Here is a 24769-nt window from a genome sequence, read left to right as displayed (position 1 = left end):
TTGTATTCTGTTGCCGTTCAGTGTGATGGCAGTTTTATGAAGGTATTGTGTTGCAGTATCTTGGGTAAACTTGACCTTGGACGTGGATTCTTGGCCTGAACAGCTGTGTTGACAGGCAGGGCTGGTGGAAAATACCTGTCCTGCTCAAATTCATTACATCTTGTTTCAATCTCAAGAACAATACAGTTTGTATTGTAAATCGCTTTAGCAGTGTCCTCACAGTTTGTCACAAGGGTTCTTACTAAAGGTGGATATTAGGGTTGAATGTTTGTGTGCTGCTTTTTCTTGTGGGACTGTATCAGTAGACTGGGATTTCCTACTGTATCTTAAAAGAATAGTTCAATATTTTACATGAAAAACTAATGTTTTGTCCTGGGATTCATGCTAGAACAAAGTACTTGCCCAAAATGAAAAGAGTTCATCCTCTGGGGATCATGACGGTGTTCGGGATATATCAAAGCCAACTACTCATTAGACTTTCTTGTCAACAAAAAGACATTTTAACCTGATGAAAAGAGCCAAGTTCAAGGGGGTCAACAAAAACATTAGCTTTAATCCTCTGGGGACCATGATATCCAAAGCTAATCTTCAATCTCAACAGCAGTAGACAAGATATCCTGCGGTGATTAAGCAAGTCTTAGACAGACGAGCCAACCAGCTGACCGGTGCCATCACTCATCCACACTTGGCAAGACAAAGTTCACCCAATTGCATAACAGTTGAGACAAATTCTGTGTAAAAGCTGAACATGTCCAGTCGCACCAAGGCAACTGAGGCTAAGATTTGGACCCCTATCAACCCCCCCCCCCCCCCCCCCCCCCCCATCCCCACTCTTGTCCTTCCACCTTCCGTTTTGCCCCCCAGCACAGTGCACACAGCAGATAACACAAGCATGCAGTGAACCTGGGTCTTTTGGGTGCCTTGGGGCTGTTAAGGCAGTTTGCTCAGTGGGTATCCAGCCGTCTCTCACATTGATCTCATTGGGATTGTGGGACTGCTCAGGGACAGATGTTCAAGTGATGAACACCATTAACCACAGAGAATAAACCCTGTAATGAATGGGCCTCATCCTGACTATTCCGGAGTCATTTTTCATTAAATATATTCATTAATTCACTGAGTAATGCAGGCAAAGGGTAATGCAGCCAAAGCTTTTTAGCTTTTTTTTTTCCCTTATCGTTGAGAAGCCTGCACACATACAGTGTGTGGGAAAACCCATTTGGTCAGCTCAGAGTGTATGAGGTCACATGTTGATGTGTTTGCACAAGATGGATTCAGCAGAGGCTGGGGTACTGGAGGGAATTCTCTGCTATGTGCATGAGTCTGTGTGTGTGTGTGTGTGTGTGTGTGTGTGCGTGTGTGCGTGTGTCCAAAGTACATGGAAAGAGTGTACGGGGAAGTTCAGGCATTCACCTTGGTGTGTTGACTTCCTGACCCTCCTAATTTAATAGGACATTGTTCTCCATGAAGCTGCTGGGCCAAAGACAGGAAGGTACACTCAGAGCCATGGAAAATGGAAATAGATGAATAAGGTATGTAATGGTTCTGAGAGTAAGTGTTTGTGTGTGTGTGTGTGCCTGTGTGTATTTTATTTTCTAAGCAAGGCAGTGAGAGCACATTTTGCCCTAAGCTCTTGCAAAACATGCACAATGAGATAATTTCCATATCTGGTTTGCACTTAAGTTACAAAATGACAGTCAGGAGGGAAGTTAGTTGCAAAACACACTGAACCAAAAAGTGTGTGTGTGTGTGTGTGTGAGAGAGAGAGAGAGAGAGAGAGGGAGACAGACAGAGAGACACAGAGAGTCAGTGTGTCCTGAAGCAAAGGGAGTTGTCGTCTCATGATTTGTTTCATCACAATATGGGGCTTCCCACTTTGCTCTTTATGTCTTGTTAGGCCTTCATGTTGGGTGTGTGCGTGTGCATGCGTGTGCGCGTGTTCACAGTGCAATAGATTTCTGTAACCAGCGCTGCGTTCCACTCTCCAACCACTAACACTTACTCTCACACACAAACTACATCACTGCATAACTGACATCAGTTTTCCTACTTTTTTTTTTTTGTCTTCCTGTTTTCTTTGTTTCTTTGTTTCTCTTTTTCTTTTTTTTTTTTCCGTCTGACGGTGGTGGACAGATCGCTGCAGTGACTCATGGCTGGTGGAAAAGTCATTCATCTGAGAGGCATTTGCAGTGCTTTTACTGTGGCTCTCTTCCTCTAACGACCCACCTCTCACTCTGTGTGCGTGCACCAACGCATGAATACTCACACTTTTTAGCTCTCTGGTATAATACATTACAGATACACTGTTAACAATACGGCCAATATATAGCAAGACATCATCCTCTGGGAACTGTCCTTACCTGACAGTGTGTGTTCAGAGGAGCATGACCCTTTTACATTCTGTTATTTGTAACTTAAATTATTAAAATCGAATTATTTGCCAGCAACATCCCATTCCTCATATTAAAGACTGTGGTTACATGAAGCTAGTATATCCAGGTATTCTTCATGGAATATGAGTAACCTTGTTATTCACCTCACTGTATATTAATTTGGACTTTATCCAGGTTTCTGATGGTTTCTATTTCCGGACTGACTAACTTATCTCAACACTTTGGTTTGTGGCTGCCTGAGCTGCGCTGTATCAACCAACCCTGCTCTGCTCCTCATTGCACAGCCTGAACCTATGCCTTTTATATTCACACTGTACAGATCTATTGACTGGCCACAACTGTGCTCTGAGGGCAGGAATAATATAACTGGTTAAGCTTGTTTGAGACTAAATATAGATAGACATTGTTACATATGGAAAAGCTGTGCAACGGATGTACTGCGTATAGGGCGTCTAACCATCTCAGCTTCGGCTTAATATTTATATATTTGTTATTAACGGGCTTTGCAGCAGAGCAGGTTTAAACTGAAGTAAAGAGATAAGAGGTAGCTAACAATACGAAGCCTATAGTCCTTACAAAAGCCCTATCACTGTGTGTGTGTGTGTGTGTGTGTTTCAGTTGCTGAGATCAGCTGGCTGATGCTCTGTGTTGTCAGCACAACTCAGTGTTTCTCTGTCATGGTGATTGTGCACGGTGACTTCTGTCCCACCACACACTCTGCTGTGGACAGCACAAGCTTTTAGGCCTGAGGCCTGACATTTGTCATGCTTAACGTTTGATTGAACTGATTTCATTTGCTGCATCTATGTTCATACGCTTGAAAAAAATGAAAACATAAAAAGTAAGTATATAGCCATGTGGTCATGTAGCATCCATGAAGCTGTACTTCTCATTGTAAGGAAAACCACGTTGTAATATGAATATTATCACCAAAAACAGTGAAAGTCAGATTCACTAAAATCATTAGAGTACATTTTCTGGAACCATTAACGCAACACTGACGTCCCTCGCTGAGCATTATGTTTAAAAATGACGATTGACACACAAACAGATGACACTGTGATCTCTGTGTTTTTCATCTCCACTTCACATCATTATTTACATATCTCTCCTAGTCTGTTTTCATGCCTGCGCCTGTGTGTTTCCTGACGGTCTCCGATCAAAGACATTGAGGATGTTTGATACAGGCATATTTGGCTTTTCCGGGCATAGGCAGCGATGAGTGGCTGCACAGGGGAACCATGGCAGCAGCAACAATACCAAAGCATTTACCTCAGCCAAGCGTGTGTAAACACTTCCTGACTCAGACTGAAAATGTTTAATATATATTGTTGTTTTTTTGCCAAATCTGTGTTTGTGTACTTCACATCCTTGGTACTACAGTGTAGTCTCTAATGACTGTTTTGTATTAAATCTATAAATAAAAAGCATGACTTCATTTGCAGTCAAAAACATTTAGTTGTGCTTTTATCTCCATGGTAACAGTGGTGAGCCTGACTGGAACTATAATGCTTCCAGATGAAAGGAAAAAGATTTTCACTAGACAACAGTTGAGTCAGAGGGTTACTGCTGCAGGAGGTGTGTGTGTGTGTGTGTGTGTGTGTGTGTGTGTGTGTGTTTGAGTGTGTGTGTGCACAATCTCTCTGTGTGCAAAGAAGAATACAGATGTGTGTCTGTGTGTTTAACTGTGTGTGCGTTTGTATGAACATATGTGCTTATACAGAGGTTTAAATGTGTGGCTATTTGACTGTGCCTGTGTGAGCGAATGTCCATGAGTGTGTGTGTGTGTGTGTGTGTGTTTGTGTGTGTCTGTGGGATGTGAAGCACACGATGGAAGCTTTCCACTCTCAGCCCACACTGCAACCACTCATCAGCCCAAAGTAGAGAGCGAGAGAGGAATCCTGCTGTAACACACCCCTCTCTGTTTCTGTTTTCCTGTTTAAACTCAAACCACCAAGAACTCCCCTACTGCTGTGGAAAAGTCAGATGTGTGTGTGTGTGTGTGTGTGTTGGGGGGGGGGGGGGGGGGGGGGGGGGCACTGTACCTGGGTGACCAATATGCATACTCTACTGTATGAGCTGTATAAGTGTGCCTTCCATTACAGACACACACACACGTAATGAGGGGATGTTCCAGTAAATCCAGGAAAAAGTCAAATCTTCTTGATACAGATGCTGATTTGAAAAGGAACTGAGAGCAGTTTAAGAAGCAAATGAGGTTTTCTTTTTCTGGAGCTTTCAAATTACAAAATTTACTTTGGTTTAGAAAACAAGGTCCATTTAGTCCATTTTGATCATATCAGATGTCATGGAAATGTTGATGCTGCTTTGTTTCTGAAAACTTTAACGGTGCTATATTTAAGTTTTTGCTGTTGCCACATAGCCAAAGTTAGCAACAGCTGTTTAGTTACCAGTCCAGAAGAAACATTCAGTTCAAATGAATTTAGCATCAAACTCCATTCTTGTACTCTCCAAGCTGTCTCCAGTGATGGACAACAACGCCAATGTTAGCTCTTGTTTTGCTTCTATTTCTATCAGTCATTTTCTTCTACTGAAGTTAGCATGCTAACCAACTAGCCTAAGTCCGCTGGACCGTCTCATCTATTTCCGATAGCGAGTCACTATAGCGCCCAATCTTCCCTGAAGAAGTAGAGCTGCTCAGACGGTTTATTATAACCTCTTATCTTGTACACACAACAATGCACGTCACCATGGCAACAGAGAAAACATACATATATCCTCATTAAGCCCATGTTATGTAATATGATGGACAGCTGAAGAACAGCTATTAAATAGACCTTGTGGTGTCAACTCAATTAACTCATACACTTCATTGCTCAAACCTTTAAACCAACCCTTTAAATGGACAAGACACCACATGGTCAGGTGAAGAGCACACTAAAAGAATAAAACATAAATTAATTCTCTGCATTAAAGTAAGTCGTAGTTTTAATTTGCAAATTTGAAAAAGCTGTTGGGTTTGACACAAGGAATATACACCTAGCACCTTTAAGACAGGTGAGACAGAGTGGGGCAGATTCCCTTCAGTCAATTGCTGTAAAGACATGTCCATCATTAGGGGAGCTGACTGAGAGAAGCAAACCAACCATGTCTACTATTAAATGTGTTTTATTTTTGTAATAAAACCATTTGAATACTGATCTGTGAAATGCAAAGACATTGTGTAAAAATAGTAGACAAGAGTCATAAAGTCAGCAAACTATTGCATTGTAAGGTCTGTTCTTACTAAGATGACCATGGACATTGAACTAAAATGTAGGGATTATTTTTGATAAATCAACCTCATATGTAAAATCTAAACAATTAGTTTCTATCTTAAAATAATTTTAAATCTGAAAATGGGATGGCAATAATATTTGTGGGTTTGTTGTCCACCAAAAAGCATCATGGGATGCCCATGAAATAGGCGGAGCAGTAACACTTGAAACCACATTGAGATCAGTCTTAGATAAATGTGGTCTGTGTTGAAATGCTAAATTGGGACATAACTTGAGTTTCACAAGTCCAGAACACAAATACAGGCAAAAATGCAGACTGAGAAAGGCCTAATATCTGCCTAAAGTTTGCTAACGTTAGCTAACATTAGCCACCATTAATTAGTGGTCATACCAGACCAAGTAAATCTGTTACAACAGAACCTGGGATGGTGGTGAATTGAACACAGGTGTGTTTTGTCGCTTATGAATTTAACTTTCTGACTTAAACTGCAATGATATGATGACCTCTGCCATATAATCCTTATGCCTACCCTGTTGGACTGTGTCCTTTGGGTGATGGATGCGTAGGCACACATTACTCTAAGAGACTGTGCGTGTGTTTGTGTGAGTACATTTCTCATGTGAGCGCCATGGGAGAGAGTGTACTGGTCACACACAGCTTAAAACTCTGGGGAGAGAACTCTCTACTTTCCTTCTGTTTTCCACTCGTCCCCTTTAATCAGAGCCATGAGACCGGAGGGGGAGAGAGAGAGAGAGATTGCTATATAAAGTGATGGCATGCCGTAGGTCCCTGAGGGAGGGAGAGAGAGAGATGAGTCACCAAGCCTATTGTTGCATTGAAGCACTGCAGCAGTTCTCTTTTTCTTCTTTCCTTTCTCTTAGTTTTTGTCTATTTTGCTTCCTTCCATCCCTTCACCCCCTGTCTTTGTTTCTTTCTACCTTCCTTGGTTTCTACCTTCCCCGGTGTCCTTACAGTTTGTGGTTGGAGAGTAAACTTTGATTCTTGGGTCACTGAGAAATGAAAGAGATCAGCGTTTACAGCTCCATGGCAACAGAATAAATATTCCTTTGCTAGATTTATGCCAGATAAATTCCCTCGTTTTTGATTCAGTTTCACTTGCCCAATGGCACGGAACAAATGCGTGTGGGCAGGATACCCCAGTGGTGTTGATTTAAAAACCTCTTGAATGAATGAGAGGGAAATTTTCTCATTTTATTTTAAAGTCTTTTAAAGTCTTGGTTCTTTGTTAATATATTCATCGTTTATGAGGTAGAAAATAATCTGTACTGGAACTTCACACTGGTATATACCTATTCAAGTAAAGAGTCGTATACTCACTTAAGTCTGACATATAGAACCTTAGATTGTATTAAAAACTTATTTGAGTGCTGTGTCACAAAGTTTAATTTTAAGGGGTGCAGGTGGTGACTGACTGTTACATGCTGAACTGCATACGTACTACATACATACGAGTTTTGTTTATTTACTTCAAAGTGGACACATAGCATGAAAAGTAAAAACAATTCTGATTTTATAAATGATAAATGATATGTAACCTACAGCTTAATAGTTTGGGGGGATAATGATGCGTACTGTTTTACTTCTACTTGATACTGACATATGTCAATGTGCCATTAGTGCGTGCAACACCCCGCACTGGAGGTTCCCACTCGATTAATACAGAAGTTAAATAACATTCCCTGCACTATTGAATTCTGCTGTACAGTCGTTGCTAGCACATGCTGGGTTGTTGACGATATCCAGTTAGCCAACTTTTTGTTTGCCAAGTGTTTTTTTTAGTATAAACACTGTTAGGCTAATAAAGAGTAAACTGTTCGTTTTGCTTACTCAGCGTTTTCATGCATTTCTCTCCCTTGTTTCCTGTCATCTATTGTTTTATCTATTAAAGCTTCAGCTCACTCCATCAAATCACACACTCTCATTTTTACATTTCTATTTGTGTACGGATTAAATAAATGAGATTTAAAGTGTTAATTGGTGGCAGATTTATTTCTTAAAGCTCCATATTTTCCTCTTCTTCTGTGTTTTATTTGAAGTGTTGATCCAAAAGAAGATATAATTGTGGTTTTAAGAACCAAAAACCATCTCAATGTAGTTTTACATCTCCTCTCTCAGGCTTCTCTCTGGAGCTCTAGTAACGACAGGTTGGTGAGCCAATCAGAAGAGAGGAGATGAGCCTCTCTTCTGATTAGCTGACTGTTCTGAGTGATCAAAAAAAAGGATATAGAAGATTTCAGGTAAACACTCAGAGAAACCAAATCCTGTAAGGTTGGATGGTGGGTGCAGGTGGGCGGAACTTGGGGCATGGTTGAGTGCTTTGTTGTGACATCACAAAATTCCAGAAGTCCTGACGGCTGGTTTTAAGGCTCAGTTTCTGAATACAGGCTGTGTGCATTTCTCTGTGGACTGAGGCTTTGATACTTTCACAGTATTAATATAGAACCTAGACCTGATGTATAATCAAACTACACATGGACATCTGCCTTTATACTATATGGACCTTTAACTTTGGACAGAGCCAGGTTAGCAGACATCCGACTAAACATCAGTCTGAAAAGGAAGGAGGAAAGTATAGTTCCTGAAATGTTGAACTATTCCTTCAAATAAATTCCATGACATTCATTTTTAATATTTTGTATCCTATATCCTCTCCTGTCCTCTCCTGACCAGATGTGTCTCCTGGTTGTGTTATTGTTTGGCCAACATGTGATTGCAATATTTCCTACAGTACTTAAAGGCAGTACAAACACGTCTGTTTGTGTATTCAGGATGTGGAACTTCACACCACAACAGTTCGCATAAACTATCAACTTAAACATAGACGTTTTGTATGGAAGGATACATGAAAAAAGGATTTCTTGAAGAGTTTCCAAGGCTGCAGACACGTGTGTGTCAGGCAGCTCTCTGCTGTTTTCATTCTCACTCTTTTCAGCTCACACTGCAAGACACAGCTTGCCATTGTCGACTATCATTGGAGGCTGTTTTTTACGACATACTTCGGTCGGTGGGCATTCTGATCATGTACTCTCATGCAGGAGCTCAAAGAAACACACACACATATACATGCACACACATGTAAATGTAGTCGCATAGACACACACACAGTCTTTTTAATGAGTAAACACAGAACCCCATCATTAATAATTCCTCCTGAGTGATGACATCAACATTTCTACTATGAGTGTACCATTCCATTGCCATATCCAATGACAGCTTCATTCAAATACACAAGATGAGTCCACCATTCAGAAATGTAGAAGTGGCAACCGCAAGCTTTGGCTGAATAAAGGGATGTAATTACTATTATGATGAGACGAGCAGCTGAAGCTTGGCAGCCCTGTCCCCCTCCTCGCTGGCCCCTCTTAGTCTAAGAACAGTTCCCCACGCTTGACTAAGAGGGACCTGGACACTGAGGGATGACAGTGGTCGTTCCCATGGCCACCTCATGTTACTCTTTCCAATAACAATAGAGGAGGTTGGTGTTTATGGAGAGATTTATGGAGCTTCAGAAGAAATGACCTCTTCCTCCACTGTTTGCTCCTGTCCTGCTCTGTGCAATGTGAGTTCTAACAGAAATGTTAGGCTACTGATGGGTACAGTATATGGAGGCCAGTCATTTTTAAAAAGGGTATAGAGATTTTTTTCATTGCACTTTCCTTATTGTGCGAGAGTAAAAGAAGAATGGCTAAAATCAGAGCAAAGGACATCTGGACTTTTCTTCCTGGTCCAGCTGAAAAACTGCTGGAAAACGTTGCATTTCCCATAATGCAAATGCCACAGTTACCGGCTCTGACATGGCAGATGCTCAGCTCCAATAAAACAAACTCTCACTGGCTCATTGAGGAAAATGACACTAGACCAGACACTAGACAAATTAGATGTTTAACATTCACCATTGCAACAAATCAAAGACATAAAAGACGCGCAAGGCTGAAAAACTGCAGTTGCAAATGACTGTTTCCATGTTGCAATCCAAAATTTGAATGACCGAGGAGAAAATATCCATGCTGGACTTACAGTCAGGTCTGTGAAGGATAAAATTAGCTTCAGAAAAAAATGGAGACAAGCCATAGGAGAGTCTGCCAGAAAGATTTGATGCACACTACAACATCCTTCTGTGTGTCCTGCATCAGCAAGAGGAGGATGTCTCTGAGTACTGAGTATTTCAAAACAGAAATCATGAACCTTGGGGGACAACTTACAAATTAGACTTGCTGTAAACTTGCTGTTTTGCTACCACCACTACTAACACTATTACCATTTTATATATCAGTGTGTGCATCCCAATCCACAGTCTCTCAATTAGCCATAAAGGCCAAAATCATTCCAGGCTTCCATTACCAAAATGAAACCGTTAAACAGGACATTGATTAGCAGCTATCCCTGCATGCAGCCTGTGATTTGTTTGTTGTTGGGTTCATATCTTTAATGTGTATGCACTGTACCGGGTTGGGTATGTGTAAATATATGGGGAAACTATGCCAAAGAAATGACTGCAAAAAATGTACTTCCTGGCAATATTGCCAGTATTGATTGTTTATAAGCTGCAGTGTTTCTTCTGGCATCATCTGACTAAAAGGGAAAAACCGAACAGCTTGACATGATAATGTAATAATGACTTGATTCTTTTATCTTGAGATAGCATCTAGAAATGCTATCACTTTCAGCTTCTGTAGTGATCTTATCTTAGATTTTTTTTTCCCCCCAGTAATCATAACCTGAGTGAGACATTATGGCAGGATACCAGGCTTCTGTACTTTGTAGTCTAAGTGAGTTTCACCATGGCGTCATTCCACAAAGCCTGGAGACAAAGAGAAGTGAAGAAGAAGAAGTGATCCCAATATCTTAGACATCATAGAAGTAGATGATATGTTATCTTATCACAAGCATTCCTCTGTTCTGGGCCAATAATTTAGCTGCATGGTTATGAGAAGATCCAAAGCGGGAATCATATGATGGTTTGGGTCATATGAGGAAACAAATTAATGTTTTCAGTAACCACAGCTTTTGACTATGAGTCATCTACGTCTGACTCATGTGGAAAAGCTTCTACTAAATAATCTGGATCTGAAAGATAATTTGTCTATTGATGTCAAGTGAGCAGCATTAGAGCAAATTCGTTATGCATTTCACCAAAGCAGAAGAATTATGATTGTATTTCGTTTTTTAAGGTTTGGGACTGATCCCTTTCTAACAGTAACTACCGTGCACTCTACAGTTTCATGTGTAAATAAGCCATAGAGGTGGCAGCACTTAGCTGATACAAAGGATGTAAAGCGTTGCATGGATCCAAACACGGCTGCTTTTGTGAGTTGAAGGTTTTTGACCAGCACGTAACATTTTTTATTTACATTGTTAAAGCAACCAAATAGTAAACCTACAATATTTTTACAAGACACTAAAAATATTTGCTCCTCTCCATTGACTTTTGCTTTAATTAACTGGCAATTTGTGCCTTATTTTCAGGATATGCACAATAACTGAAGTAGAGCTCTATGCAAGTAGAAGTGGCCTGAAGCGTATTTTTACACTGTAAACATTTGTTGAGATGAAGAAAAAGAGCATTGAAAAAAAGGGGTTTTGAGACAGGACGTGTTTTGCTTGAACGCAACAAAATACCTAAGGAGTGAGCACTCCTAGCATTTGGTCTGGAAATAGCAAAATGCGTACATTACTGCTCAGTCTTTTCCAGCAGATGATAAGCCAGTCCGTTAACTTCCTCACATCTGATGAAAAGCAACCCTTAGCTTGTTAAAGGGAAGCATCTGGAACTTCCTGCCACTGAGTGGATTAGTCGCTTCCATACAGGGTTACCTGTGCCCCATGAAACATATTTGGCAATGTTTAGTGGGGGGAGCGCTGGGAAGCCGGTGTGGATCACATCCGTATCAGCTCATACTTGTTAGTTGTAGTGTCTGTGTGGAAAAGGTGTTGGCCTCCAGTGAGACAGAGTGAGAAAAGCCCTTGTAGAAAAATAATGTAGTGAAGCAGTAGTTCACTTTCAGGGAAAAGGCATCTAACACAAGATTTAACCATCTAAAACTGCATTTTTATCTGCATGGCTGGTCACATTTGGATTATAGAATTCTCCATACTGTATATAAATGTGTTCAACAACTCAAAAATATTTGTTTGCATGTATTTGATTATTCATTAGTAACAGGGGGTATCACCTAACAGGAACTAACATGCCCTACAACAGTTCCCATGGTCTAACAGCCAATAGAGGATGTGCAGCTTAGAGCACATGCACTTAGTTTTTCAGCTGGTGGTGACTGTGGCTTGATTGAGATGCCTGAACAACGCATCACCTGGGTGGGTTTGCCTGCAGCTCAAGGGTTTATGGGTATTAGGAGTCAACTGACGATAAAGTGGAAAGTTGGCGTAAAGATGAGCCGTACAGGAACGTCAGCACAATATCAACAGTTTCTTACGACAGTTTAAACACTACTAAAGCACTTAAGTTGAATATAAGACGCAGAAAGGTCATAAAAGTACGCTGCAGGGATATCAACATAGCTGACATAGCTGCATGTCACAAACAAGCAGCAGTCGCCTGGACCCAGCCTCGGATCTTAAAAACCAAACAGGAACACAATCTCCAAAAGGTCCTTTCCTTCTCACAATCAAACAAGTATGCGATAGTTGCTATTTTTAGACGGCTCTCCCCCTTCTCTTTTCTCTTTCTTTGACTCCTTAAGCCCTCTGATACCTCGCTCTGTTTCCTTTATTGTCTCTCCCTCCTCCTCCTCCTCCTCCTCCTCCTCCTCTCTTTTCCTTCCTACCCGTTTTGTCAACACAAGCTCTCATCAGTGTTTTGACCATGTAGCCTGACATGCACACCACCCCTAGAAAAAAAACATACTCCTTCAATAAGCCCTGCTCCCAGCTGAAACAATGTTAGACACAATCTGGCCTGTAAAACTGAGCTGGGAACATTTCTGGCTCACATGTCCATATAAGGACCTGGATCGACCTGTGTGAGAAGACGGGGTTCACTCTTGATGAATTTACAAGCAAAACATTATTGAGAAGCATGATCGCTCCAAGGCTGTTGGTGAGATGTTGAGCATTGCAGCGTTGCAGGGACAAGAAAAAAAAACAGCAGACGAGCTCATGTGTAAATTATTTGGATGAAGCTGTGATCACAGTAAAAATATGATGGCAGTTTGACAATGTGGTGTTGATTGAAATGTAGCAAGTGTGGAGGCAACCGGTGTTTTGGGTGGGTGGTGGAAAGTATCACATAGAGGAAAAGGATGAACAAAATCTGTTCTGACAGGTTGTTTGTGAGAGTTTCTTTCCATTGTCCAAGATCCTGATTCCTTTGAAAGTCAGGAGAAGAAGTAGAAAGGAGTTGTGGCTTAAAGAAAAGAAAGAGGCACTGTGAGATTTATCCCTTGGTAAAAATGTGGTGCTGTATAATACCTGCATGGCTAGATGTGAGCTACTGTGGCTGGTAACAATCCTCATCTGTGACAAAACAGAAAGTGGACCTGTGACAGATCTGCAGTGTTAAAGTGATAGTTGAGGTTATTTGACGTGGGGTTGTGTGAGGTACATATCTATAGTCAGTGTATTACCTGCAGTAGATGGGGTCATCTGCAAATAAAAAAATGTTTTAGCCACTTATATCTAGTATCAGTTGAAGTGTAGCTTTATTTTGAATATTTTCACCACTTTATCTTGTTGTCAAACAGCCCTTTCCGTTGGAACTACAGTTTGTGAATTGTTGAATACTACTACCAGATACTACTATTCCACAGGTCATCTGCTTGAGTCAGACAGAGCTGAGCGTAGGTGCACTTGCATAGAAATATGGTAGTTCAATGGTTGAGAACATGTAGTTCCAAAGGAAAGGGCAGTTCAACAGCAAGATAAATTGCTGGAAATATTCAAAATAAAGTGTACATATAAAGTGATATTATTTCTTTCCTGTGGACTGGTTTGTAAGTGGCTAAAATATTTTTTTGCTGAATCTGTCCACAGCAGCGCTTCGCTCAGCTTCTGTGCTGGTGCTACTGCTGCATCTCTAAACTGGCAGCACACAACCCCACAGCAAATAACCCTAACTACCACTTTAAAGTGAGAGAGTCATGGACTAATGTACAGCCTGCTGAGGTCATGAATGGGGCTAACCAGTTACATGCTAGCACTTGCGTCAGGGTCAGGGTCAGGGTCAGAGTTGCTGGAAAATTTTCCTCTTTAAAAGGACAGCGCTGCCAAGATAGTTTGCATCTGGTCAGCTGTGGAAATGTGCATTTCACTGACTTTGCTCCAAAATGTTACTGTTTTAAATGCTGTGGTCGTGGCCTTTAGAGCGGCTGCACAACAACTGCAACTCTTGAATAGTTTGCCTAGATCAACAAGAGATCCTCAGGCTCGTTACTAGCTCATAGAAATATCCAAATGAATGAAATAATCCTAATTAAAAAAAAACACATGATGATGCTTCCTTGTTATATTTTTGCAAATTGCAAATGAACCCTTCATAGTTTAGACTTTAAATAATGAACTCTAGGCAGTTACTTTCAAAATATACGTAGTGTTTCACAATTACTTTTCATGAGCATGCTTATCTTTTAACATATTTCATTTCAAATCTTTCAAATTTTATATATAAATATCAGTTACATAACCTGATTCATTATGAAGAGGAAATAATGAAATGAGAGGGGTGAGAGCAAAATGATGTCTGGTAAGGGAATGGGATGGTGTGTAGGGTGGGGTAGGTCGAAGAGGACACGATGTGGATGCGCGGAGGAGCTGGGAAAAGGGAGGAACAGGGCTGTGACTGGTTCCACATTAGGAGGTGGAGGCAATAGGAGGTTAGCGTGGAGAGCCCGGGGATGCCTGTGCTATGAATCAGCTGTCTAAATATGGTCCCTGCTCTTCATTGCAACACACCCATCCACTCCCTGTACAAAGTGGACGGACAGCCCCTCTGCTTCCAGTTTATCTTTCTCCCTTACTCTCCCACATATATTATTCCACCCTCTTCACGAAGACGGAGGGAATCTCAGCAGGTCAATGTGTCACATATACTCGCTACACAGTAGTTATTGCTCTCAGCTTATCAACCTCTAATGTAGGAGGCAGAGACATTCACAAACACATTCAGGGGAAAGTGGGTATATCCCTGTTCTTCACAGTCATTGTCCTTAAATCCCTACAGTATTTGAAGCATTAAACCAAGTCATTCAAGGTGTTATTAGATCATATTCCAAATGGCTGCACTCAAAGGGAGGAAAATCCAGCCACAGAGGAGAGGCAATGAACAGAAGAAGTCTCTCCTCGCAGGGAATCATCATACACAGTAACAGCTTTTTAGATTTATGAAAAACTGTAAGCAACACATACGGGCCGCCTTTGAAAACCGATTTTAGAGCATTTTGTTAGCACGATCCTGTATTTATTGGTCTGCCCTACGTAGATTCATTAGTGTAAGTTGAATCTCAATGATAAACTCTCTGAATTGATTAAGGATGCAATAGGTGATTTCTGATCACTAGGTGGCAGAGAAACAAGCAAAAAACCAACAAGTCCTCCAACCTGAACAACCACACATACGACCCACAGGAGTGTTTCCTGATATAGCGGCCCTACAGCACCCTTCATCGCCCTTTGTGGCCATCGATACTATGATAAAGGTCATGTCTTGGTTAGGTTTAGGAAAAGATCATGATTTAGGTGAGAATAAGAACTTCCTCAGCATTAGACTATCTTTGTTGTCACGGTTACAATAATAACGTGGTTAACTTTGACCACACTTCTCCTTTCATAATTACAATGACCAATAGATGCAACAAAACGTAACTATGGGTCATAATAACCTGCTGCACAGACGACCTATGGGCTTATTTTTTTTATAGAAAACACAGAAAATACAACGTTGACATGCTATCACCTCATAAAGTAGTACTATAGTATTCACTCTGCTTTTAGCTCCAGTTTGGTCTCCACCACCTCCTGAGAAAAATATCTGGCTCTTTAGCTGCTGTTCCACTCATCTGAAGACCACCTAGTCGCTACCCTTGTCTGCCCAGATATGGCGAAGTTTGTAACACTGATTTTGCTGAAATCAACTGGTTGCTGCATCATAAAATAAAAGTTGCTGAGCGCAGAGGTGTTGGGAACAACAAAGTCTGGGGATAACTTCCAGTGGCTTTGACACTACACATGACCTCTTTAACATTACACATATTAATCTGATTCATAGTTAATATAAAAAGACTGTAGTGCAGCTTTAATCTACTAATATTTCCATCGCTCTTCCTTGTTTCCTTCTGTTTCTCTCTCTCACACTCACACACTGTGGGGTTAATTGTCATAATCCAGCATGGCTCCTCAGTATGTGCAGTAACCTCTGTTCTCTGACACCACATGGACTCAGCTGTCAAGGAGCTGAACAGAGATGCAAGGGAGGACTGGACATTGAGGCTTAAATGAGTCAAAGACACACACACACACACACACACACACACACACACACGCACACCCGCACACAAACATACATTCCCAGAGGAGGACAGCTGTTCATGCTAACAGGGAAACAGCCTTTTCCAGCTGATGTGCTGACAGAGCTGCCTGATTAGTTTTCACTTACACGTTGTACAGTAGCCTGGGCTCGTCCAACATGCCAGTGGATTTATGGGGTATTGTTTGGGTTCTTGGCATTAGCCAGAGTTGGTTTTAGTTTGTGTCACTAAGTCTTCCTTTGGGTCAATGACATTGCTCCTTCATAAGGAAACAAGATGAACATGAATCAGTCCAAGTCTGGTTAGGACCACACTTGTTAAGGGGGCCCAGGAAGGAGTGGAGCAAAGGCTGCTGGGCCACTAAAGCAGAGATTAAACATCCTACGGCTTTTCCTCAGGGCACAAACAACACAAGCACAAAACAGGAGTGTCTGATCTAAACTCCCACCTCACACACACACTGAAAAGTGAGAAGCATTTTGGAAAAATGTCAGGGATAGATGTGAAAACAGTGTCTGATACTAAGCTGCATGTGTCACAAACCAGCAAATAGGCTGTTGTATATATACTGATGTTGGGTCAGCAGCTAAACACACTGAATGGAATATAATGCTCCCATTGTCCTTGAAATAACCTTGATCCAATTGAAACTAATGTAAAATGTATATTTTTTAAACATGTTTTTGAGGTTGCTAATTTGCTAATGCTGAGCTACAGATGCTCTACCCATGTTGTTTTGGGCATGATGACCTCTTAGAGGAAAATTCATCATCAATGAGTTGCAAACCTTGGTAGCGTGACATCATCCAAATACTATTACCCACAATCCCCCATGCAAAGATAACACACCATGTCAGATGACACAACTCAAAGTGATACTGTTGGTGCAGGTCGTTAGCATTGTGCTAGTGGAACACAAAGAAAACATGATTTTAGACAAAGTCAGCAGCACTGTAGGCGTTTTACATGTTGCTATGTTGTAATATGCTGATTAGCATTGGTTTTAAAAAATCCTGTCACACCACACTGACAGGCAGCTGCTGGTAGCGAAGTACTCTTTTGATGCACTTTGCCTTAGTGTTTCCATACTTTATACTTCTACTCCACTACATTTCAAAGGAAATTTGTCTATGTCTATAGTGGCTAAATAAACCCAACTATAACAATGGATGTTAATGTATCAATAACAAACCAGTAATTTAATATTGGACCACATGCAAAAATACCATGTGTTGACACTGGGCAAAAGTCCAGTTCTTTTTTAACAGGCATATTTAAAATAAGTGTTCTGAATAAAGCAAGTAGGAGCCATGTATTTGATTTGTGTGATAATCCTCTGAGCACTGGGGGGTGTATGGGAAGGCTGAGGCTGTCCACAGAAAATTTAAGCCACAAAGCAGTTAAACACAGGTGTTGCTCATTGTAAATGAGTCATACTTAGTGGCTGTTTTTTTGTTTAACTTTGAACAAAAATCTTATTGGAAGTTAAGGACATTACAGATTGCAGATACAAGATGATAAATGTATCATGATACAGAGCATTAGTAAGGACTGGATATCATTATTTCAAGGACATGTCTAAACGATTAGAGTTTCAGTGAGCAGCTGGTAGCGATAGGTTAGGAAGTATAGGACTATACTATACTACATTATAGTACAGAGCACAAACAATACTTGATTTCTGAGGCTGATACCAATATTGAGACTGTAGAGGTAGGCCTACAAATGAATGATAAAACCTATTTTTTATATTAGTTTTTTAACATAAATGCACAACATGGTGCACATTTTTGATAACGATCCCTTACATTTGACCAATAACATACATACTGAACAAACATCATTGCTCTCTGGTGGACACACTATGTAATGAAGACACTGTTTTTTCCACTGACATTTACACACATAATCGATACACCAAAATATATAGTGTGTGATAAGATGATATTGAGCTGATTATATCACCCGGCTGATACATTGGTTTGGCTCCAATAATGTGCATGTACTGGCACCTTTAAACACATTCACAGCAGTATGAAAATTGCAGCCTTGTTGGTTTTGTTTGTTTTTCCATGATGTTCTTTAGAGTATAAGTACACACCACTACTACCAGTGCACAAATGCCTCCACAGTGTTTAAATAGTTGTGAGCGGAGATGTGATTGCGCATGGAGGAACAAGTCGTCGGCGCTAATGAGTCCTAACAAAAGCCAAGTATTTATGTGTTGACAGTGTTACGGTTCACTGGGGGTGTTGCTGGAGTCGCTCTCTGTCTACTGCTGATTTTTGAAGGAATCTGCTCTTGAAGGGCAACAGAGTAGCACAGAAAATTGAAAACAGAACACACTGTGGTTTGCTTTTTTTAATGAAGATGAATCTGAGGTTATGTCATAGTTGGCAACCGTAAACAAAGCCAGTGTTTTGAGTTAGCGAGGGAGCCAGAGATAGGCATTTCAGGGGGAGTTTCTCTTGCCAAAGGGCCAAAGAAGTTGGCTAATGCTAGTAAAATCCCAGCCCTCTTGTTTTTCACTGTGTGGTATTTCAGGTAGATTGTATTGGAAACTTGCAGCCCTCAAGACATTATTGTATTCTAATTAAAATACTGATTTATGATCCTTTCGGATTGAGAAACCGTTCAGTCATCAAATTCTCTCAGATGCAATGATGGAGATTAGCTTTTTCTTTTTGGCCGACAGTTCTGCCTTGCTCATCTGCGGATCATTATATATGAAATCTTGTGCTGGTATGCCAAGACGAGAAAAGCCAAATATATTGTGTAAGTATGTTAGAATAGCACAAATGCAAAACCATTCACAGGGAGACAGTCTGGGTTGCCTAAGATGGAGCTCTTATTTGACTTTTGCCCAGTCCCTGGACAGAGACTGAGAGAAACACAGAGAGAGGGAGGTTAGCCCAAGCCATGATGTCTGAGTCACTGCTGGAAACTCTGAATGTTCTCGCACCACTGTGCAAAAAGCTGCAAGCTATTATACATCACAGCCTCAAAGGCTAAAAAAAGAACAGGGCTCCCCTCAACTCCCCTCAAAAAAAAAACTTGCTCTCTGTCTTTAAATGAAACATTTCTCTGCCTTAAACAGGACCTTGAGCTCACTTGTGGTATTTTCCATCTCTGTATAAAAAAAAGGGGAATTGACTTTCCGAATTAATTCCGTATGACTTGGGCAGCCGGCGAGCTCGGCTCACATGTGACGGCTTGTAATCCTGAAGTTCTACACACTGTCTGGTACGAAAGGAAAAATATCTGGAAGCCACCTGTTGAGGATACCACTTATTGATCCAATGTACAGTAGATCTGGGGTGGGGCTGGGGTTGGGGTAGAACAACATCTGAGAGTCTAACAGTCACAGACACACAGTGCAGCCCTGATCACTGCTCCTGTATGTTGTCTAAGAACATAATAAGTTGTGCCTCTGTAGGCTTCTGTAGCCCCACACACAGATTGTGTGTTGCTTGGAGCTTGAGGTTATTTGTGCTTTGACACAATTTTATGAAAGTTCATTTATGAATACTCGGAAAAAGTAGCACATACCGGGTTGGAAAATGACTTGAAGCTGCGCTTTCTCATACAAGTGTGAGTAATGAATCTGGTGGTTGTTTCCACAGGTGTGGATGTGTCTCAAGAGTCTTTTTGACAAATTATATTGAACTATGTTTTTGGTTATTAGCATGAAAATGCATTTCATTTAAATACATATTGGTTGCTGTTGATAACATAGCTTCATTTTGAGCTGCATTCACTCATAGTTTACATATTTAATGATGGTTCATATTGTACATTATCATAGTTACATCCCCTCTTACTATTTTGCTGTTGTTTATTGTTCACTTTATGATTTCATTCATCCGAATATGTATCTACAGTATATGCACTTTGCTAATCTTTGTGTCCGGGTTGTAAACCTGTCTCGTAGAAATTATACTTATATCCTACTAATTAGTATTGGAAGGAAGCATCATTTTTGTTTTTCCAGCTGAGAAAATGAGGAAAAGTTGCATGGAGGGGGTGGGGGGGGGGGTGGAAAGTGAGATTCATGTTTGGTCTTTCTCAGGTTTGTACAACAAAACACTTCAGTTAAGGGATGGGTATAGGGTTAGCATCACGGTAAACTTGAGGAACATCTCTATCAAACCAACACTTTCTTCTTCACTTGTATCAAACCACCACTGAATCATTTTCAGTAGGATTTCTTGAAAGTGATGTAGTACATTGACCCATGGGCCACACCCATCCCTAAACCAATAAGGTGTCGTGTACGTTACATAAACAACCTGAACCTCAATCACACGAACCACAACCACACACTAATACATGTATTTACACAGACAAACTCTCTCCCACCTGGTAGATCATGACTTTAAAGTTGCGTCTCTTGAGCAGCTCGGCCTCGTTGTTCTCCAGCTTCTTGATCTGGCCTCCTTGCTTCTCCAGGGCGGCCTGCACTGTCTTGACGTTGACGCTCACCTTGCGCACCTTCTCCATCATCTTACTGACGCTGTTGGACGTGGTGCTGTGGCTCTTGGACAGCTTGGACAGCTCGCCCTGGATGCTGGTCACCGAACGCTCCATGTCCTGCTGCCTGGCCTCGAGCCCGCTCTGGGTCTGCTGGATCTGGTCCACTGCCCCAATGATCTTGTCGAGCAAAGACAGCACCAAGACCCCGTTGGCCTGCGGGTCCAGCTTCGCCACCTCGTCCTTGTCTTCGGCGGCGTCCCCCTCTGTGCCCATGGTGGACAGCTCTTTTTTGGCTGCGGCAAGGGCATCGTCTTCATCATCTGAGGGTGGGAGGTTGACCTCGTCGTCTGAGATCTCAGTGAGGGTTTGGGGCTCCAGCTGAGCACTTGAGGATTCCAGTGCTTCCATGGCTGCCATGTCGGTGGATTTGTAGTGTACAGTCAGCTAATCAACCTTTCTTCACCACTGGTTCTTCTCTCCCACCTGCTTCTTCTTTTTCTTCCCTTCTCCGGACCTCTGTTCTTTTTCCCTCCTACTTCTAAACTCACTTATCTCTTTCCAGCATACATGCGCTTTGTCTCTCTTTCTCTCTGTCTCTCTGTCTGTCTTTCTTTCTGTCTGTCTTTCTGTCTGTCTGTCTGTCGTGTCTACTTCAAATCCCTGGAATCAGGCCAGTGTGCAGAGGAGGCCAAGCAATGCTGGATGTTACCACATGAGCGTTAGACTGCGAATGCCACACCAGGGAGAGAAAACCCTCCAGTCAAGCTAAAGCCGGCAGTTTTTTTTTTTCTCCAGCCCCCCCTCTTTTTTTCCACGGACTCTCCTCCTCTCTTCAAACCCCTCCCTTATCTCCTCCCTAAATACTCAAATACACACACACACACACACACATCAGTACAACTCCACCCACAGCTGGAAGGTCCAGCCCCTTGATGATTCAATGACACACCCCCTTGGTCAAACCTTGTCCCATCAGCGTGGTTGGAATAGTCAGGGCAGAGCTGTGCTGATCTGCTTGTATACAAGCTGAGGCACAGCAGAAGGAGGAATGTCAGGCAGGATCCCTTCATTTTTCCATTCCTTTCTCCCCTCAATGAAGAACATGGAAGAAGGCAGGGCTGGATTTAAAATGGATGACACCAAGCAGGAAAACGAGCCCTCCTTGGGTCATAAACACATAAACAAGGACATAAACGAGCAAAGACTTGGAACAAAATGATGTCTTGATGAGTTCTAGGCACATTGTTGTTGTAGTAGTTCACATTTTATATTCCATATTTGCTAATACAGTAATGGATTTGGGTATTTAGCAGCTAAAAGTTTACCAATAGATAATAACTCAAGGTCCATTTACTTGATTTCTCTAGTTTTTAACTGCCTTCATCAGCAAATGGCGTTTGGTGAGTCATCATGGACTCAGGACAATGCCATTCGCTGATGAAAATCATGAAATACCCAATCATTTAATAGAGAAAGGCAAGGGTTAGGGTTCCAAACAAACACAGTAAAAACCCATATCCACTCTAGAAAACACACCCTCACCAGATTATGATTTTATTCTAAGTACAATTAGAAAAAACCACCATCTGACGACCCGAGAGGTCTGACTGGACTGTTGTCCAGCAGCATAAGATTATTTTCAGTGACATTACCTCCACCTCTTTACTTTATTCATCTCTATATAAAGGACACCCATTCAGAAATGCAATATACGACATATATGTCCCTATATCAAGATTGATGTTGCCATATATGTCAGCTATAAGGGGATATATTATTATCACATATATGCATCCTCTGGATATATGAAGACATAAGTTCATGTATGAAATACCCATAGCACAATTTACATATATTAAAAAATATCTATGACTATGTATGTTAATAATATACTGTATATTTAATTTAGATTATATTACTCTTTTATGCTGCAGTCTGCTGGGGCAGCAGCATGTCAGACATGAACACAAGGAGACTGGAAAAAAAAGGCTGGGTCTGTGTTTTGCAGGAGTCTGGACTCACTCAGGACTGTTGTGGAGAGACACATGCAATGTAAGATGGAGGCCATCTTGGACGATACCAACCATCCTCTCCACACCGTACAAATGTGATTCAAACTATAAAACGGAGGAAAACTTCTGCTCTCTCAAAAAGACAACAACTGTTTTTACATAACATGTAAACTTTTCAAAGTAAGAAATAACCTTTATTTTTATTTTTAACTCGAGCTTGCGGCCAAACCGTAAAAAGGAGACAAATAATTCTTTCTGAAAATGTAGACATAGTTGTTGGGATTCATAAAATGTAACTTTGACAGGCAGGGTCTGCACAAAATTTAAACGGGGGTGCCGAGTCCGGCAGCAATACCTGTCTCACTCTCATTGACACCTAATGTAATCGTCTTTTTTTTTCAAAACAATCTCACTCTGTCTTCGCACTGAGCTTACTCACTTATTTTAAGGAATATCTGAATAAAAGAAAGACTGTAAGAAACTTCTGGCTTCAGTGTCTGTCACTGTGTTTTCGGTTTATGAAAAGAAGGAACGGATTTCTCTTAATTTGCAATTGTTTGAAGCCATGTAGAAGCTAGGGGTTTCACAGAATAGTCGACTAGACGACTATTCGAATATTAAAACCACTAGTCGACACTGTGCATTGCTGTAGACTAATCGTTCATCTGTGATTTTAGCACGGTGCAGTGATAAAGCATTGGCATCTACAATGCATCTACAGCAGATATGCAGCAGGGGGCGCTGTGGGCATTTGTTGTTGTAGTTGTTGACAAGTCACACGTGATACTGGGCGCTAAAGCAGCAGAAATGCAGCGAAAACAAGAGGCAGAGAGAGACATGACTGTACGCCCCGATGCTCGACAGTCAACAGTGTGGAAATATTTTACCAGAGCAGATAAAACCGTCAGCTGCAATATATGTAAGGCAACTCTAAAGTACCACCGAAGTACCAGCGCTATGCATGACCATTTGAAGCTACACCCGCTCATGGTTACCGCTAACAGCAGCAACAACGAGGAGAAGCGCCAACAGAGGGAACAAACCAGGCAGACGACAATCGGAGAATTTTCCAAGCGTCCGATCACCGACCACAGAAAAAGGGAAATAACAGGTCAGTTTGTAAATTTTATTGTGCTGTCGCTGCAAGAGAGCAATCGGTCGTGCAGTCAAACGGTATCTCCAGGTCAGACAAGCTGCTGGGGATTTAGTCCAATCAGATCGCGGCTCATTTTTAAGCAGCCTCTCAGAGCCAATCGAGGGCTCTGGTATTTCACCTGCCCCCAGGTTGGTCCCGCCTACACCCTTTACTGGTTGTATGAGACGTTTTTGACGATAATTGATCATTGTTATTGGGTTAAAAAAATATGATAGATATCCCGCAATTAATCGTCTAGTCGACTACTTTTTGGGAGTAGTCAATGACTACTAAAATATAGCACTCGTGAATGCCCTAGGCCAGTAGAAGCCAAATTCTGGGCAGATTTTCACATTGCCATGGCAACGGCAACTCCTGACCTGTGTGCGTGCGTGCGCCTAGCAACCAGATAACCAACTCTCCAAGCTCCGCTAGCTTTACATTAGCCGCATGTTAGGTCTTAAATTACATTTAGTTAGGTCTTGAATATGTAAGTCCATTTACTGCTTCCTTCGTTGCTTTTTTTTTGTTTTGTTAAAACAGTGAATGAAGTTGTGACGGTCTCCGCTGAGACAGAGGAGAGGAGAAGCTACTAGCCCTCTCTCGCTGTCACTTCTAGTCGCGTTGCTCTCCTCACCAGAAATGTTAAATTTAGCACAGAAAAAAACATAATAGTGGTCATTAAATAGCGGTTCCCGGGATTTATTAACCCTCAGGGGTCCCTCTGTCCTTTTTTGGACATTTTTTTCTGCTTTTTTTTGCATACATCTCTTAAACCCCTTCAGTTCTGCTCAAACCTACCAAATGTTTATTAGTTTTCGGGATTTTAACCCTTTAAATGCCAGTTTGAAGACATGTTGCCTCTTGTTTTATTAAAAAACAACAACACAGAATATGAGATATTTCCCACATAATAAATGATGGAGGGATGTGACATTGTTTTGTAGCAGAGTCTTTTATATCAAGACATTTCTCAAAACCAGAATATGATCAGGGTGACTTTTGAACACTGGAAAT

General features: G+C 41.3%; 1 protein-coding gene across 1 annotated transcript in view; it reads right to left on the bottom strand.

The window, feature by feature from the left end:
• The window catches only part of LOC111664400 (caveolae-associated protein 1-like), a 29660-nt gene extending 8292 nt beyond the window's left edge, over positions 1 to 21368 (bottom strand). The window contains exon 1 of the mRNA XM_023418973.2: positions 20492 to 21368. Within this exon, the coding sequence (XP_023274741.1) occupies positions 20492 to 21022 (531 nt within the window). The 5' untranslated portion in view covers positions 21023 to 21368. The remainder of the gene's footprint in view (positions 1 to 20491) is intronic.
• Positions 21369 to 24769: the final 3401 nt, after the last annotated feature.

This window comes from Seriola lalandi, unplaced genomic scaffold (assembly GCF_002814215.2).
Source record: "Seriola lalandi dorsalis isolate HSWRI2012SDOR001 ecotype SW California unplaced genomic scaffold, Sedor1 jcf7180002054585, whole genome shotgun sequence".
NCBI lineage: Eukaryota > Metazoa > Chordata > Actinopteri > Carangiformes > Carangidae > Seriola > Seriola lalandi.
The sequence above is the reverse complement of the archived record's forward strand: the minus strand, read 5'-3'. Positions and strand labels throughout refer to the sequence as shown.